General features: G+C 36.8%; 1 protein-coding gene across 50 annotated transcripts in view; it reads right to left on the reverse strand.

Annotated features, from left to right (window-relative positions):
- Positions 1-19,585, reverse strand: part of EPB41L2 (erythrocyte membrane protein band 4.1 like 2) — a 109,315-nt gene that overhangs the window by 17,609 nt on the left and 72,121 nt on the right. For 42 of the 50 annotated variants that reach the window (XM_040553731.1, XM_040553727.1, XM_040553721.1 and 39 more), the window contains 8 exons: positions 19,184-19,402; positions 18,638-18,725; positions 16,905-17,057; positions 15,170-15,267; positions 10,774-10,946; positions 6,810-6,991; positions 2,378-2,440; positions 62-208 (listed from right to left, as the gene is read on the reverse strand). In XM_040553731.1, the coding sequence (XP_040409665.1) occupies positions 62-208; positions 2,378-2,440; positions 6,810-6,991; positions 10,774-10,946; positions 15,170-15,267; positions 16,905-17,057; positions 18,638-18,725; positions 19,184-19,402 (1,123 nt within the window). The remainder of the gene's footprint in view (positions 1-61; positions 209-2,377; positions 2,441-6,809; positions 6,992-10,773; positions 10,947-15,169; positions 15,268-16,904; positions 17,058-18,637; positions 18,726-19,183; positions 19,403-19,585) is intronic. The other 8 variants (XM_040553749.1, XM_040553742.1, XM_040553740.1 and 5 more) reach the window with 1 other exon arrangement.

Here is a 19,585-nt window from a genome sequence, read left to right on the forward strand (position 1 = left end):
TACTCTATTGTCTACAGGGTTGTATGAAAATGCATGCGGACAAGCATCTGCAGTGACATACCCCTTGTGTCTGTAGGGACAGAGGTGTGATACGCCGCTTTTCCCACTCATTTGGGCGTGGTTCAGGTGTGGATTCCATGAAATTGCGCTTGAGCTCACTAATGCTAGCCTGGTGTTTCAGTAAGTCATCCTGGGTCTTATCCAGGTCCTAGCAACCCGCAACGTAAAACAAAGTAGGACAAAACACGACAACAAAAGCAAACTTAACAGTTTAAAATAAAAAAGAAAAAAGAACCAAATCAAGGAAAGTGCCTTGTGTCTAGAGAGCTTAGAGAGCTAGCCTTCTTTGGAGCACCTTAAAATCCAAAAGTTTAAGGCCATAAGGTTTTGTTTGCGGCCACTAATACACTAGTACTACTACTACCAAATTTTAACGCAAAGGAAAGATAATGCTGTGTATGGTTATTTAACAGAAATAATTTCATCCAAAATATGAAATTATTGCTGTTTCAAAGGGCTAGTCATTTCCAATGATTGCTTGCTTTATTGCAGAAGTAACATTACTGAAGGCAGCTGTAAGAAAGATAACATAAGGAGCATTATAAAAATGCATCTCTCAATACCACAAGCTCCATGAAAAATGCTTATTTCTGTGAGGACGATACCACAGGGCCAAATATGCAAGCAATTAACACCTGCTTCACTTCAGAGGGCCTCATTGTGCCTATCACATAGGCCTAGACATATTGGTAAAACCAGATTTAAAGACTTAAAGACTTTTCCACATTTGACAATCCGACTGCAGATGCAGCTGTCAAGTATGGGTGGGTTTTGTGTATCTCATTACCAAAGAGGTGTTTTCTCTAAATTGTACCTTCCAAGGCAAGCACCAAAGGGGACACCAGAGCATCAATGTCAAGTTATATTTTATTATGACCCATTGAGGCTAAGATAGAGCAATTTGGATCAAAAAAATTGTCAAGTCATGAAAAATCCCAAACCGACACAAACTTATTAATTTCTGATGTCTTTTCATTTGTATATTCAACACCACGCTGTTATTGGTGCTGCAAATCTATTTCTTAATTCTGTGAATCTTCAGAGATGCACTTCGTACATTAAGAACCTTCCCACCTTCCGGCAATTCACTAAGTTATATTTTTACAGGACCAATGTTTCACTTTTAAATTAGGATTAATAAGCAAGGGACACTAAATATGTCCCCCTAAAATATGTTTTTAGGGCAAACTAAAGCATTATACAAAGAATATTCCATCATACAACTGAAGCTAGTGACGATTCTCATATCACAATTTTAAAAACTACTTTGGCTTGACACAAGGCATGTTTCCTGGACTTGATCATAGCAAAGTTATGCAATGTACACGTACAGTGCTTTAGTAAGTTATACACAAGCAAAGTTTGAATAGCGATCAAAAGCTGCGAAAAGCCAAAAAAATATTAGTTTTGATTACTGTGATCCACATACCTCCTTATTACCAAACAAAAATGATTTTTTTTAAAAAGACAGTTTGTGACAAAAGGAATTATTTATAGCCCCATTTGGATGAATTAAGTTAAAGACATCAGTAGGACTCTGCATTTTCTTCAGTTACTAGCTTGTGTTATTAATAACAAGTTATATGATACTGATTATAACTATAGATTACTCCAGATTTACATGGAAATTCTTAAAATAAAAATCTTTACTTCAGTGACAAATAATAGTACTACACATTAAAATACTGTTCAAAGCTCTTTGCTTTTGCTCATTGTCAATAAGAACCAACTTCTAGCGAGCAAGAAATGCTTCCATTTAAAAAATGAAAAAGGCAAACGTATCAAAAACATTTCTAAGTACTCACTTAAAAAATCTGATCCTTACATATGTTTCTCAAAGCTCTTAAAAAATCCCTGAGTGTCAGAGCCAGAATTAGTTTTTCCATACTTCTACCACTGGTTGTGCCTTATGTTCATCCAGGTAACACATTTGATAAAGGTTGATTAAACTGGTGAAAACCAGAAACCCTGCTCAACAGAAGATGCACACTTGAAATAGCAATGTATAAAAAAATCCTGTTTAGGATGATGAATGGGCCTAATGTGTTTGATGTATCTAAATAGGGCTATTATTCCCAGTTGCCACATAGAAAACATCTAGCAAAAATACACATTCAATATTCAAGCTGAGGGTTTTGTTTTGTTTTCTAAAACTTTCAAAAACTCAGAAACTAGAATCATAACATGCAACATTTCCAAGCTGGTTTTCCCCATGCATGTCATGCACTGTGTTCATCACAGCCTGCAGGTGACCTCCCATCCCATGCAGCTTGGCAGCCCATGAAAAGGGAAAGTGTTTCTTATATTATATACAAACCTCCAACATTAAATTGCTATGTCTGACATAAATATTTTCCCCGTCTACTCTCAAGGAATTGCTCTGCGAAATTAAGTCACATAAAAAATAAATTCAAATCAAAATGAACATAAAATGTACCAGCAAGAAAATGTAAAATAAATTAAAAAAATCAGACAAATACAGGAAATAAAACGGTACAGTGAAAAGGCACTATTTAGACAAAAAACCATAGAAATGAAACGTAGTTAGGGTGCTAACTAGGCAGCCAGCTACAGCCAGATTTGATTGTAAACTAAACCAACAAAAAACCCGCCATGCACCTTCTGCTGTGCTTTCTACTCTTTGGGTTCCTCCAATGTAAGAACATTGTAAATTATCAATAAACATAAGCTTACAGAATAACACAAAGAGATAAAGCTTCTAAGTGCTGCAAAACATGCTATATTTACAGACCTTTCCTGTTTCGGCCCCAGAGGTTGAAATTATTAAGCGACTTGGGTCTTCCTTCACCTATGATGTCGTAGAATGGCTGAAGTAATATTTGGCATGTGGCATGAAAAATGGAAGTTTTACACTATGTCCCTCTATTGCTGTACTTTTCAGTGTTATCTCAGATGGATATTTAAGAATGCGTAATGGAAAGAGATGATGTGTATAATTTCTGTGGTAAAAGCCTTAACCCCTGCAACGAGTTGATGGGAAAATGGAATTTAATGCATGATTTATTTTGGTTAAACAGTCTAGGATTCAACTCACACACCTAAAAAATGTATTTACAAACTGTCTTAATTGTTATTTTTTGATTATTTGAGCCTCTCCACTCCCCTCTTATAGGTTAATATATACTTCCTCAAACTGGAATAAACTCTGTTGGAAATGATAGCTGACCTTCATTGCCTACAAGTATTCTGAACACCTTAAGGAAAGGCATTCTTTAAAAAGCAAACCACCTCCCAGCCTTCCCAAAGGTACAAATACCAACTGCTCATCTTAGGAAGAGTCAACACTGTGCAAGTACATACATCTGAGGAGTGGTTTACTTATTGTATGTACGGTTGCATTTTATATTGTGTGAATGCATAAATACTGTGGTATAATACTGTATTTATTCGTTTCTCGCTTTTCTGTGATTCTATTTTCTGCAAGTTTATTTTATGAATGGATTGATTTATGTCACAGAAAATTAAGAAAATCTTTAAAGTCTTGTTTTTCATTATAAAACAAATTAGTGTTTTTAATGATGTCATATTTAACATATTTTTAATATATACATTGTATTGATTTAATCAGTTTAAGCAACTTCATTAAGTGTGACATTGGACAAACCCTCTCCTTTTTTGGTTCTATAATATTTTTATATTTCCTTTGAAGATCAAAATAAACCACCTTTTTTTCTAGCATGGTGTTGCTCTAACATGCACAGCAAATATAGGGAAAGGATGCATTTTGTCAACTATTCCAGATGATCAGAGCAACGTATTAGTACGAAAGAGGCTTCTGTACAGTAATTTTGAAAGTGTATTTCAAAGAAAGTTCAGACTTTGGTGATTAAGTCTGACAAAACCTGCAATCCCAGCTGATGAATCAAATCAGTCTCCACCTTAACTACTGCTAGAGATTACTGAAAGCACTTAAAAATGTTTTAGAAAGACTCAACTTTGAGCAAACCCTTGTAGAGCAGAAACATCTGAAATCCAGAACAACAAGAACGTGATTTTTAAGCATTGACTTTTTTAAACTCAGCTTTAAGGAACTTCACTTTTCAGATCTTAACAGAACTTCTGAGACATGCGTTACAAAGTCAATGCACTCAAGAGACATGCATTTTAACACACAAACTGATAGTGCAAACAGCACAAATTTTTACTGTTACTATCTAATAATAATTGCAGATACACTATTTCACAGCAATTCCAGTATTCGGATTTATGTGCTCCAAAACATTTTGAACTACAAGCTACGCTATATTCTAATGATACTGAGCTACGTATAATGAAATTATGCATGCTGTGTGAATTCAGGAAAACAAACGAACAAGAAAACCCCAGCTAGCTATTGCCTAAAAATCCCGGAATGGCAGTTTTTCACAAACGAGAGAAGTTAGAAAGAGATGCATGTTTGTGTGTGCCTACTTACATTTATACAGGTATGTACATACACATATCCCTGTCAGTGTGTAAAACTGAGGAAGCCTCTGGGAGAGCTAGCATAACAGCTGTGCACAGTGTCAACATTTAAGCAACAGAATTACACACCTCCTCTTCCTCTGCTTTGTCATTCAGGTCATTGTCATAAGAGGCACTAAATGAAGTCGCCTTAGGCTCCAGGTAGCAGAGGGACAGAGCGAGAGGAAGGGAAAATGTGAGTGAAAGAGGAATAGACTGGAAAGCAGAGAGAAGCAGCACAAAGATAAGGAGAAAAGAGGGGATGAAGGAAGGAGAGGTTATAGGAACATAGTGCTGAAGGCCAGGTGGGAGGAAAGAGATGCAAATATCAGGAAGGCTAGGAAAACTAATATAACCATCCTCATCAAGCAGAGAGCAGAAACTAAAAGAAAAGCATTTGATATAGCTGAATGAGACACACAACTCAGTGTTTTTGTAGTCATTTTTAAGGATTTTTCCCTCCACAGCAGGGGGGCCTTGACTAGCAGGCCCTTTGAATCTCATAGATTCAAAGTTATTATTTGGTGAACCTATTTTATTTTTATCATGATCTGGTGTTTCTCTCATGGAATTACACTCCAAGATGTCTGGAAGGGTAAGGACAGGCTCCCCAAGGGGATCTTCCTCTGAAATATCTGAAAGCACGTCCATCTCAGGGATAGGTGACAGGTTTGTGAGATGGGATGACACAGAATGGATGGGTAGTGATGGTGGGTGTATGTGAGTGAGCCAAAGAAACAAATTCTGTGCACAGTGGAAAATGAAAGTACAACAAAATGCAAGTTTGTAGGCACAAAAAGAAGGAGAAAAAAGAAATTATTCGTTAGTGATTTTTTTTTTTTTTACACACTTTGGGATACCTCTACTAATGCAATAGAAATGCCAAATAAAAATAGAAATCCCTTTGTGTTTTACAAACAGTCAACTTGTTTACTTTATGGATTATGAAACTGAACCCATTATGAACGTTTTGTTCTCCGGCTGTAAAGAACTGTGCACTTTGGAACTGTAATAGTCACTTACAGCAGATGGAAGCAGACAGACATTCAAAGCTTTGGCAGGAAGGTCAGGGCACAGTGCAGTACATGAAAGACAAGCTGGCACTGATTCTCAGGTTCGTAACCATTTCCTCTAAGACTTAAAGAGAGCTTTAGGGGGAAAAGAAAGCTGTACAGAGAGTTGGCATGTGTAACAAAACCTTACTGATCAGCTTCATGGAACAACTTCCCAAAATACTGTGGTTTTTTTCCTCCCTTTTCTTGATTAAAAGTTTGAAAGATACTACCACTTTGGAAACGAGGGAGAAACATCATTTTACCAAGCCCAAAGTCAAAACACAGTAATTTAACCATTTTTCTCCCATCAGAAACATCTGTGCGCGCCTTTTCCTAGACTAATTCCAAATCATTTCAGCTAGCTAGCAAACAACAACAAAAATGCAACCACTGATATTTGTTCCCTTCCTACACTTGAATGTAGTAGGAACATGTAAGATGTATGGATAAACTCAGCAGTCCAAACTTCACCCTAGGAATCGAAAGGATAGCTAACTTCCAAAAATGTGTGAAAAAATTATTTTAAATATGGAAGAAATTTCTGAAGAACCGCCAGAAAAAACAGAAGTGACATCCCAGAGAGAAGAGCAGCAGATTATATCACATAACTCCAAGGTTTTAGGTGACACTCTGGAAGGAAATTTTTACATGAAATTCTACAAGATCTAAGTTCAAATTTTTGACCCACTTCCACAGTAACTCCAACACACAAGACAAGTAAACGGTTGTTTGCAATAAACAGACCGAAATACTCAACTTTCCATATAAATCTGTACCTCAGTTCAACATAGTGTTTTAAGGATGAAATAGTTCTGCAGTAACTACTAAAACAAGAAGATTGTCATTTATAATTACTTAAAAGCAGTCATAATATACCCAGATTCATATAGCACATACAACTGTGGATATGCTAACAATTTTTAGGTCTAAACAAACCAAGGAATTGAATAAAGTACCATTTACCCTTTGAAACAGTTTTCCAGAACTCAGTCAAGCTTCCTGAAAATTCAAGTTATATTTATAGCACTAAAAGAAACCCAGAAACTCAGAAGGTTGCCTTTATTTTCCTTATATATACACTCCAGTTAAACCTACACAAAATACTTGACAGTTTTGTTCAAATATTTAATATGGTGTTCTGTGTGATGCTTAGAAGTGATAGGCACTGAATAACCACACATGCACACACACCACATGAACAAATAATCTTGGTGCAAAAGAAAGCCATACCTTTCCATCCTGAGTCAACTCTAACTGTGGAGTTTTGAGCGGGCTCACATCATCTTCTCTGCCACCTTCTTTCAATTTGCCTTGCCCAGCAGCTTCAAGGTCAATGATTTTATCTCCTGCAGACTGCCTTCCTGTAGCAGGGAAGTCTTTTAGCAGACTTGGGTCTGAGATACCCATAGGAGCTATTAGAGAATCAAATAATTTTGGTTAATTGGAAATAAGTTAGAACATTTTGTTTTCAAGACTTAACAAAATGATTTTATGGTGATGTCAGCAATGAGGAATACAGGCTAGTTACTGAGTGACACAGTAGTTTTCAGCTTCTTGGCTTTACACGAAGTCTATGGTTCTTACTGCACTGATGTGAACAGCAATGCCCCCTTGTCATATGTGTGCCTACTATGCAAGGGGAAAAAATCAAAATCAAGTAGGTATTTAATTATCAAATTTCTGATTACTCATAGATGGCAATTTAAAGATACTGTTCTTGGGACTGTGTTAATCACTATAACAAAACAGAAATAGGTGACTGTTTCTGTGGAGATTCACCATACTGAAAGGACCATTTTAATGCAATATGGAAACATCTATGCATATAATTGTCACAGTATTTTTGTTGTGGAAGCTTAGCATTTTTCACGGTTTTTGGCACTGCAGAAACAACTCAATGAAAGTAAGACTTTTCCTCCCTACATGCCTGCAAAAAATGGAAGGGGGAAATTCACATATATATATTCAATATATTCATGTAACATAAACAACAAGAGAGTGAAAGGCCTTTGCTTTTTTCCCCTGTTGTGGTTTAACCCAGCAGGCAGCAAATCACCACACAGCCATTTGCTCACCCTACCCCATCCCTCTCTGGGATGGGGAAGGGAATCAGGAGAAAAAAAAAGCTTGTGGATTGAGATAAAGGCAGTTTAATATGACAGAAAAATAAATAATAATAATTATGTAAAAAGCAAGTGATGCACAATGCAACTGCTCATCACCCGCTGACCAATGCCCAGACTGTCCCTGAGCAGCCGGTACTCCCCACCCCAGCCAGCCACCCCATATATTTGCTGAGCATGATGCCATATGGTACAGAAAATCCCCTTGGCCAGTTTGGGCCAGCTGTCCTAGGTTTGTCCCCTCCCTCCCAGCTCCTGCTGCACCCCCAGCTGATCCACTGACAGGACAGTGTGGGAAGCTGAAAAGTCCTTGGCTTAGTGTAAGCACTGCTCTGCAACAATTAGAACATTGGTGTGTTGTCAACATTATTCTCTTCCTAAATCCAAAACACAGCACCATACCAGCTACTAGGAGGAAAATTAATTCTATCCTAGCCAAAACCAGGATATCCCCTCTTATTTGATTCAGCATTTGATTCAGCTCATTAGAGCAGGATGGCTTTTTTCTTCTTTTCCAAATAAGGATGGCTGGCTTGGTCAAAATAGTAGGAATGGAGTACAGGAGAGTTCATTAAGTTAAGCAGCCTTAAGAAGCGTAACTTTGATATAAACTTCATTCATTTAGTAATCTTCTGTAGAACGTTCATATACCCCCGAAGTCTTGACTTTACAAAGCCTAAGCACTGAAAGTTCAAAAAGGCTTTTCTCTGAGAATCTTTGAGGGATATAGTTTTTGATAACAGTCTCAGCCAGATCCACATCAGAGGCTCTCACTTAAACTGCTGAGAAGCCAAGGCCTCCTAATGGGAAATGTTCAGTTTTGAAGGTTAGGCTTTCAGGTAGTCTCTAATTAGCAAGTCTGCAACTTAAGCTTCTGATCCCTTCTTGAATGGCAAATAGAACACTTCTTGGGTATATGTCTCTCAAGTTCCACAAGGGCAAGAGTAACTTAACAAATCACAGAATAATTTAGGTTGGAAAAAAACATCCAGAGTTCAGCTAGTCTGACTCCCCTGTTCAGGGCACGTCTAATTAGACCAGGCTGCTCAGAGACTTGTGTAGTTGAGTTGGGAGCATTACCAAAGTATTTCAAAATAATTCAATAAATAAATCTTTATTTCTAACTGAAATTTCTTGTGTCTCAAACTTGCGTCTACTTTCCCTTGTCTTATTGCTGGGCACCTCTGAGAAGAGTCTGGTTTCATCTTCTCTATACCTTCCCTGTATGTAGACAGGGATATCTCCCCACACCCTTTTCTTAAAGCTGAAAGAGACTATACGTGTCTCAGCTTCTCTACATACACCACGTGCCCCGAGCTCTCTGACCAGCTTGGTGGCCCTTCACTGGGCTCACTGCAGTACATCGATGCCCATCCTGTACTGGGGAGCCCAATGGTGGACACAATACTACACATTTGGTCTCAGAAACTACTGAATAGAGGTAAGTAATTGTTACTTTTAACGGGCTGGTCATGCTCTTGCTAATAGTCCAACAGAAGCTGGCCTTCTTTGTTATAAGCACACACTGCTGACTCACATTCAACTTGTGCACTGGGAGCTCCCAGATCCTTTTCTGCTAAGTTGCTTTCGAGGCAGTCACTCCTGCAGCATGTAGTGGTGTATGGTATTATTCCACCTCAGGTGCAGGAGTCTGCATTTATATTTATTGAATTTCATTACAGTTTCTTTCAGCCCATTTCTCCAGCATGCTGAGGTCCCTCACGCAGGGGTGCAGTGAGGTTATTAAGACTAACTCAGAGAGATGAAGTACTCAACTGCAGATACTTGGGAGGAACAGTGGTACTGGACATGCTGTTGTCCAGGAAGAAGAGGCAGGGATTCAGTGTACACTTTCCAGGATTTCTCCAGTTTCGAATGTACACTCACAGAATGACCTACATCTGGACTACTGCCTGAAGAAAGGACGGGATTTTATTTTGCATGACAGTTTAAAAAAAAACTATTACAGCACAAGAGATCCCCTGAAAGGCTTGCTGAAGCAATCCCTGAGAGTTAGGCAGAACTCAAATTGTTTCTAGCCAAAATAAACTGAATCAGACAGTTTATACTGATGTAGTGACAAGTCTTTTGGTTTCTACAAGGACTCATCAAAAGCTAGCAACTCATCACAAGCTAATAGATCACACGCTTTTGCCTAGGTCTTCAGAAGGTAACAACCTGTAGGTTTCCCAAGTAAGAGTCCCTTGCTCATTTGCCCCAGTACGGAAGAATGAAGATTTGGAAAAGTAAAAATATTCTATGTAAAACATTTCTGGAGAAAATAAGATAAAATTAACAGCTTAATTGTAGCAACACTCACATCATTGTTACAGTTCACTTTTATTCTAGTGAAGTTGTGTATGCCTGAATCTAAGTCAAACTGTCATTTTTATGAAGATTTTTTTAATGTTGTATCTTTCAGAAGCAATTTAGAGTAAAGCATGTGCTTCTACGTCTCTTGCGCATACTACTGATATACTTGCCTTTGCAAAGTCTGTCTGTTACCAGTAAAGGAAATCAGAAGGTATTTCTGTTTAGTCAGAGACCAAATATCAGTATCCACACATTTTAGGTATTCGTACAACCTGAACAGAAAGCTTGTGGGCTGAACACAGAAGTAACTAAGAAGCACACCAGAATAGCAATACACTGAACAAAGTTATACAAAACCAAAAGAAACTACTTGCTCTACCTTTTCTACTTTGGCGCAGAGAGACACAACCCAGGCCAATAATGCCACTGACCATACAATTCTAATCAACAGCATATAGTGCATGCCTATCTAGTAAAACAGATTGGAGTATTGAAGTACATGTCTAATTTAGAATCCTCCATATTTTCACAGCAATGCCATACAATTTAGGCAGCGACCGAACTTACTGCTTAACCTAAAATTGATATATAAGTAACAGAAGTAGCTATTCTTCACTCCACCCATCAGAAACAGAAATTCACAAACTTGTCAATTGATATTTTAGACATCCACAATGTTAACAATTTTAAATGTCACTCAGAGCAGAGTGACAACACACAACATAATCATTACACTGAATAAATGTCAAATTGCATACCTCCATCAAGACTTCTGGAAACACGTTTGCTTGAAGTGCGTTCAAAGTATGGAGCTGGTCTGTCTATGAGGTTGCTAGCCTGTCGTGTCTGTGCTTGTGTACGTCCACTGTAGCGAAACTTAGAACCCAAGGTTAGAAACTTTGCTTTTGGAGGCTGTTCTGGTGATAGAAGTCTAAAAAGCAAATATGGGTAAAGTCAATTGTAAAGACTTTATTTTATTTATGTAATGAGGTACTTTAACAGTACTTATTATATTACAACTTTAGTTCACTAGGCATGATTTGTGCATTCTAAAAAGTGATTTTGTCATAAAATCTGAGAACTTCTAAAACAAAGCATATTATTTAGTATTTGCATTTAGAGTTGAAGTGCTGATGATAATTACCACATTTTCCACACTATAACTAAGCAAAATCTTTATCTTTTGATGCTATCTGGATTAAATGGCATTTTTTCTGGATAGCTGAGGCAATTTCAGGTTTATGTGGAATACCTTTCAGATTTTTCTCCTTAGAACATTACTTGTAGGGGAAACCATACACACCACTTCCACTGTCTTTCCTATATTCTGAGGTACCAATATGGCAGCTGCTACTCCTCAAAGTTAGGGAGGGAATGGTGTCCCAAAGCTGCGTAGCAGGCTGAATCAAGTGGGAAAAAAAAGGCTCGCATGGATATAGAATTGTCACTCATCAGTAAGAAGTTTAATAAGCTAGATTCAAACCACGTTTTATTTACATTGTGGTTTATAGATTTGTATAAGTTGATGCTCTCCCTATATAAGGAGAGTGGGGAAAAAGGCATATCATGAAAAGGGTGAAAAAAGATTCAGTTATGAGTAGTATTAATGCTGGATATGTATGTTTGTACCTTTGTACTTAAGTGTTGGAGTCAGTGTCAGAGAAATTCCTAGTAACAGTCCAGAAGAATTTGCTACTAGATATTCTGCAATTTTCTACCAGTTTTTGACATTACGTGAATTTAAGTGACAGGTCCTCTAAACGTCCTTGCATTTCATTATTAAGACCTCAAGTTCTCATTCTATACCCTCACTGCTTATACTTTCTGCTTTTGAAGTCTGAGCCATCAACTTCAACACAGAGGGTACTGTTTCCTCCAGTACCATCCTTGTTGATGGACCAACAGTCATCACTGTAAGAACTCTTCTCAGTCTCAGCTTCTCTAGAAAGGTCTTTGATGTTTCCCCTGAATCAACATAGTACTGCAAATACACTCTTATCCAGCATGGGAGTCTCCGTGTCCTATTCTCCCTCTGAACATCAGCTTCTTTCAAGCAGAACCAATAACTACCATGCCTATCGTACTTAGGATGGCACAGATGTGCCAGAGAGACATAGGATGCTGACTTCGTTCTACTCTTTTGAACCATTTGCACAGGGAATATCTGTGACAGTGGAATCAGATCCAGAATATATTTAGACAGTTTCCAATAGTGGTTTCTGAAAACTGACAGTCATTTTAAAGATACTTCAGCAAAACTGGAGGATTTTCAGATACTTTGCAAAAAAAAGACTGGTGAGAGAGGTAGAAGGCTACCATTTTCTCTAATAGAGGAAGTTTATATCTTTGCAAGGGTGCTAACCAGAGGGATCCAAATCATGCACGCCTACAATGCATACGCATCCACCTGATTCCTAATGGGTTCCAACATATTTTAAAAGAAAACAGAATTCTCAGGACAGACTAGTCTACCACTCTGCAATAAGGCCACATATAACAGTCACAAGTATCGGAAGCTTCACTTTTCTTGCTTCTATAAAACAGCCTTATGCAATCTTTGTCACAAATATATTTCTCCACATTATTTCCAAAAGAGAGTATATTATGCATTATGAGGAAAAAAGCTAAGAGTGTTTTTCCAAGGTTCCTTCTGTTCTTTATTTCCCAGTCTTGGCAAAGCTACAACATTAACTGCCATTTTTGTCTTCCACCCTGCTGAGAAAAACTTTTAATATTTGAATGTGGAAAACACAAGATAAACAGTTACTTCCTGATTAAGGGCATTTGATTTTTTTTTTTTGTATTATAAGTTTAATTACATAAAAATAACTGAAGACTATATTTGCATCATTTTAAGCATACTGGGGACACGCTAAAACTATCTTGAAAAGTTCAAATAAGACATCATAAAGTAGAATTATAAGCATGTTTTGGATAAGATCTAGAGCTGCAGACTAAGCTTACCTCAAAAGATTAATGTAGGTATATATTCTGACAGTATTTCTTAAAGCAAGCTATTGCTCTTTGAATACGTTACTGGAATCCTATAAGGCTGAGCTGATACAAGCAAATCCAGTGCCTTCTAGTTGTCATTTTCAGTATAGTTCATTGCAAATTTCTATAAATGACTTCACATGCTCAGTGAATTTCCCATACTTTATAAGAAGGTGGACCTCAATGCAATTATTATTTGAGAAAAACTGAAACATTGGAAAGACAAATAATACAAGGATTCTTAAAATGTTATATAGGGCATGCTGGGAGGTCTGGAAGCTAAAAATGTACATCTAGATTTAATACAATTTACTGTGGTACACACGAACAATACACACGAAATGAAAAAACTATAGCTTGCACTGTAGCAATTGCTTCTGCCGTTTATCTTTGGAGACAGAGCTGGATTTATTTTACTGTTTTTAAATCAGGATGAGAGGTTTTGAGGATTTTCTGTCTGATGACATCAGTGGAGTATATGGATTTTACAGAATGGTTGAAGTATGTGTTACATAATTCTTGTCATCATGTCATGCCTGATTAGGAAAAGCCACTTCTGATTGGACTGAAATCCAATTAATTTTATTATGTCAGAATATCTGTAGTAAGATTATCTGATGTATATTAATACTCCTGAGAAGTTTTATATTTGCAAATGGTAGCTCTCAGTTTAGGATTTTTGACTTCATGAGATTTTCTTCTCCATTTAGGTCCACTTTATTACTGTAAAAATAGGAAATATAGTTCATGCAGGCCACTGCATGAATTATTTGAAAAGCATTAATGTTCTTGCCATTGCAGAAAAGAACTGTATGCCATTTGTGGTAACAGACATCACCAGCCAAAGCAGACTTCAGATTTTGAAGAAATATAGAATGATGGGCTATTTAGGTTAATAAACTTAACTAAGGAGTTCTAGTAAGCATGAAAAAAATAATCATTTCAAATTAAGTGTTTTTAAATTAAGTACTTTGATTGTCAATCTCAACATAAACACTAATATTGCATTCAACTATATTCTACATTCAATGATAATCTGAATCCAGAAACTGTCCAATGAGACAGTTCTACATATGAATTGTCTAAGCATCATGTTCCTCAAGTTCTCTGAATATCTCTGCCTAGCACGTATGTTCAATTTATACCTAGAGTGCAGCGACAGGATTGGATCCATCTTAAAACACTATTTTTTATTTAAAAAGTTACTGAAGGAGAAAGCTTAACCCTTTACATGCCCTTTTTTTTTTTTTTTTTTTACAGTGAGAAACCTAGATTCGATGCCTATTCAATGCATAAGAAATTCAGCCTAAATCTATTACTCCTGAGCTGCATGGGTACATGCATTCCTTCATGGAGACTGTGCTATTATAAAAAAAGAATGAAGATTTTTCAAATTACTTAATGCTGGAAGTAGAAAGAGAAACAACTCTGTTGTTAAAGTAGTCATTGACAAATAGACTGTAGTTTCCATAATTGATTCAGAATTGTGCATTTGGCAGTTACTGAGAAAAAATGCAGAGAAAATTCTAAGCACTTCTATGAAAGTGCTTAAGGACAATACTCTCAGACACATGGTCCAATTTTTTGGGTGGTCCTTTGGGGATTCAAGAGTTGGACTCAATGATCCTTGTGGGTCCCTTCTAGCTTGGGATATTCTATGATTCTAAGCTAGGGTTTATTACATAAACAAATAGCACTCTGTTCATTCAAGTGATTCTCTGTTCTTTAAAGAATGACTGTGAACTCAGTCCAGTTTATATAAACAAGCAAAAATTCAGCTGTAAGCATTTAAACAGCAGAAGATACTGAAAAAACTGCAGTGAATAAAGATTAACTGTCAAACCCACAGCTTCTTTTGAAGGAGTCTATTGGCTCTCTAGCTTGTTCTGAAAAGTAGATCTCTCAGTAAATACTATGTATGATTACTAGTTTAGTTCCATACTGGTAGCATGCTGAAAGTTTAAATGACACTTATTTGTACTTCAGACCTTCAGAACTGGTAATTCCGTGTCAGTGACTCGTAGGATGTCTTCTAAGAGGTGTTAATAGAGGGAGGATGTAGGGGAAAAGAGGGGATAAACCTTCTCAACTTTCCTCATATCCTTTCAAAGAAAGATATGAGCATACCTGGCAAAATGGGGGAAGCAGAGAATTATTTACCTGAAGAAAGTATGGTGCTCCACACAAACCTTCCATAACCTTTTAGCAGCCCGGTGGTTTGGCAGTTTGAACCCAATAGTGCTCTCAAACTGTTCCAGCTGGAAAGAATCCACAAATAAATTAACCTATTTCCTTAAGCTGGCTATTAACTAGAAGGCAGAGTTCAGATAACTCCATTACTATAACAAGCAGTAATTCTCCTGTCATAAGAGTTTGTAAGACTTCAAAAATACCAGTTTCCAGCCTTTTAATATAATTATACTGGGTGGGCTAGTCATGACAGGTAATAAACACATTATCACTTCCTATCTGTACTAATGACTCTTCTGAGAAATCCAATACTACTTCAGTGTTCCTTGCTAATTGCTAATTTTTTGACTAGCAGCCCAATACACTTTTAAACTGCATGAAATAATTGTACTGCAGTTTGTGCTGCACATTTTCCTTGGATTCAATACCAGTCTGAAATCCATATTGCAGTGTCACTCTTACTGATCCATTTCATTATATATCTATTTTTAGCAAAAATATTACATCTGTTTATACATCTGTTCCAGAAGTTACAAAAGTACAATGTAAGTATTGCACTACTGTCATTTAGACTTCAAACTAAATACAGCTCCTGTCACTTCATGTAAAGTCTATTTACACTAAAATACTTCAGTGATTTCAAACTGATAGTGTTCTGTACTTTAATAAATCCTTTTTCAACAAAACAAGGTCTGGGAATTGCTCTGTGAACTTCAGGTGTATGCAAACATAAAATAAATGCTTTGAGAAATGATGAGTTAGCTTTATGAGATTGTGCAGAGGCTAATATTTTTTTGGGGGGGCACTTAAGAGTTCTGGGAACTAAAATTAAGATAGATTTAAAGATATATCTTTAAAACTTGCCTAATTGTTTATAAGTGCTACAGCTGATTTTGTATCAGCATAAAGTAGCAGTACTGCTTTTATACAAGGCTGTGGGAAAAAAGGTGACTTGCCATTTAAAGTTTTCATGAATTTAAATTTGAGATTAGCAGACAGTACATAACTTGCCCAGAATAATTCAGGAATAAACTCAAACCTTTTCCTCCATTTAGCTCTGCAATGTCATCAACATCTTTTGCTTTATTTATTCACACAGCAAAAACCATCCTAAACATATTAGGGTATACTTTAAAGAGTTCATTATTTTGTTTTCTACAAAGAATTTCCAGTTAAAATGTGCTCAAAATGTAAACCTCCCTCCTTCATTGACTCCCATAACCTTATAACGGTAAGTGAAAAAAAAGTTGAATTCAATATTTCCACAGCAGCTAACAGGAAGTTAGAGCTCCCTACAGGACAACTCAGGTCTTTGGTTACGTCCATAAAACTAACGGCATTGACATTTAGTGAACAATTATATCCACAGAGGAAGAGAGGCTGACTCTCCCTAGGGACTGCAATTTTGTAAAAATGTGGCCAGCGTAACTAGCTTTACTTGCAGTACAAATAAGTTACAGGATTGCATCTATTACCTTCCCCCTCCAAAAAAAAAGTGCTGGAGTCATTCATTAATCATCAGAAGCGTTTAATCAGAAGTGTTTAATACAAGCAGTAAAATCTGATGAGAAAAATAAAACCCTCTTAAATTCTGCTCGAATCCAACATAAGCCTTCCAGGATGCCCAGTAAAAACTGAGGCTGTTATTCTGTTGCTGGATAGAAATGATCAGACAAAAAAGGCAAGACAGAAAGGTATTACTTACTTCAGCTGGCCTGATTTTGATGTAGAAATTACTTCGCTTATAGGAAATCTTCAGAATTTTTGGCCAAGCGAAGCGGTTGATCCGGAGTCTATCTTTGTAAATGAGCAGTCCGTTAGCACATACACCCAGCATGATATCCACACCTTCAGAATCCTATCGTGTTTGAGACAATTTCATAAAAATCAGTTTATTAACATTCCAAACAAGTAATTATCTCAGGCAAACCTTGAGGGAAGAAGGCAAATGGGACTTGGTCTTTCAGGTTTGAATATGAAACGTGACAATGAGATTGTTAAATAAGAAATGACCAAGCGTAACAATTTTATAAGAAAGGATTTGGACTCCAGTAATGACTGGCACTCCTCTATCTGCACTTACCACAGTTCTGGGAAACTTAGATATTCTGCCAATAAGGACGAACTCGACTATGAGAAGTACGGTGGGTGTACCAATGATTTGATTTCTAATACTAAAAGAAGTGAAAGTAAGAACAGATCTTTCCAACAATCAATTACAGTCAGAGCAAGTTGGTGACAGTGATCTTTTACATTCACCTACTATTCCTAAGATGATACAGGAACCAATGGATAGCTGGCTGAAAATATCAGCATAATAATTTCAATCAAAGCGCTGTCATGCAGGGTTTCTTAGTGTTCTGTGCCACTGACAGCATTTGATGCCAGTTTAGCAGGTTACAGAACCAATCACTTACTGATAAGGCTTGGATATGCTGTACCACTGCAGAGTAATATGGCATAATCTTATGTCCTCACAAGCAACAAATGAACTGCATCAAATGCTAACACTGTCATTAAATGTTGCTTTACCGGCATAACAATTAACTGCAAGTGGACTCTGGCAAACAGCAGTTCTAATGCTTTCAGATACTTCACTATGACAAAGGAAAGCTCAATAAAACTCTTAAGTATGCAGGTTCCTTAAAGTGCTGCAAACAAGTGTACTGCCATGCTGCACTTCTATTAGAAAATGCATAAATATTCCAGACATATTTAATGTACATGAATAAAAATGTAAGCATATTTCTATCACGTGTTTCTAAGAGAACACAGGAATAGTCTGTGGAAAATTGCAAATGTATTGCACAAAATTTCTGTAGGAGTCCAATGTTTCTCCAGTATTTTGAAGTCTTGGTTTTCTTCTTCTTTATATATAGGATTGATATGCTTACAATGCATTAATTTTCCTCAAGATTTGAGGCTCTGGACTTGTGGGAGGGACTGAAAGGGGAGCAAGAGTTAGTTGGCTTGTTGGATTTTTACATTAAAAAATCCTAATAGTAATGCAATTTTGATTTGACTCATCCAAAGGGGTGAAAAAGAAAAGCCTCTGAAAAGTACCCTCCCTCAAGACCTCTTCCCACCCATACTCCTCATTTCTAACTCTGGTGGAATTTCAGAAATAATTACATATTTTTTTAGGCTTTACTTTATAGCCCCAACTCTCTTTGGATCAAAGCCCAGACACTTAAAATTTACTTAGAATATTCTAGAATATTCTTTCTAGGATGCACATATGTCTGTGCATTAAATAAAACTAAATTTAAAATAAATTTTAAGGATGTCAAAGCTGTTAACAGAATAATTATCATGACCAAGAGATAAAAGGCTTATATGAAAGCATTGAAGATCCAAACACTTTCAAATCAAGTAATCTATATACACTATGCTCTTTAATACCAAGCACTATTATAAAACCAAATCAAACCCCAATACCTTGGCATGATGTAAATCCACTCCATACATGGAAAGTCTCTTAGCATTTTCTAGGAACTGGGAGTCCGCCTGTGCTGGCGTCAAGCCCCTAAAACCATTGAACAAACCTTGAGTTTATTGTCAAAAGAACAAAGAACCAAAACAGGAATTCTGCAATTCAGACACAGAAAAATGTCAGTTTGTAAGGTATCAATAGCATTTTTGACATAACAGCTAAACTGTTCTTTCAGAGCATATTATATTCCTTTAATCTAGGTTTCCATATTCACTTTCAAAATATTTTTATGTCTACATTGCCATGAATTAGACAACTATTTCATATGCTTGGATAAAAAATTTTCTCCAAATGTTCTCTTCTGATATCTTAGTGAAGCTACTATTTTCAAATTGAGATTTTGAAACACATGGAATTAAGAGACTCCAGTTATGTAGCAAGAGACTTCCATAGCAACAGTAGGCTTCAGTTTAGGAGTTTAAAAGCTCTTAAGAGAAATGGTAACAAATATGACAGCATGATTTAATTTCATCCCACTGTATCTGACGGACCTGTGTGTTTTGTGTAGCTCAGCTACTTTCTCCTCCATTTCTTGAGTTTGATTGGGTGCAAATTGGAATTCACTGATGTAGTCACCGTGGTGCTCCTCTGGGTCATGATCACCCATTTCAGCCTGCAGGGTATATGAACCAAGGAGTGCGTGAGTCACAAAAGAACATGGCAGTCGACCAGAAGCAATATCCTGGCGAAGCTGTAGGCACAAGAAATATCTGCAAGACAAAGAAAAGGAGGGGGGATGGGGTGAAAAACGGGAACAGATGAATAGTTACCAATTAAAATATATAAGATATGGCAGAATTTCTCCAGATACATGTGAACATAAACATTTTTTAAAGTAAGCCAATACAGTAATAATTCGTTACACCTTACTATGCAATAATGACATACAAAAT

This window comes from Cygnus olor, chromosome 3 (genome assembly GCF_009769625.2).
Source record: "Cygnus olor isolate bCygOlo1 chromosome 3, bCygOlo1.pri.v2, whole genome shotgun sequence".
Classification (NCBI taxonomy): domain Eukaryota; kingdom Metazoa; phylum Chordata; class Aves; order Anseriformes; family Anatidae; genus Cygnus; species Cygnus olor.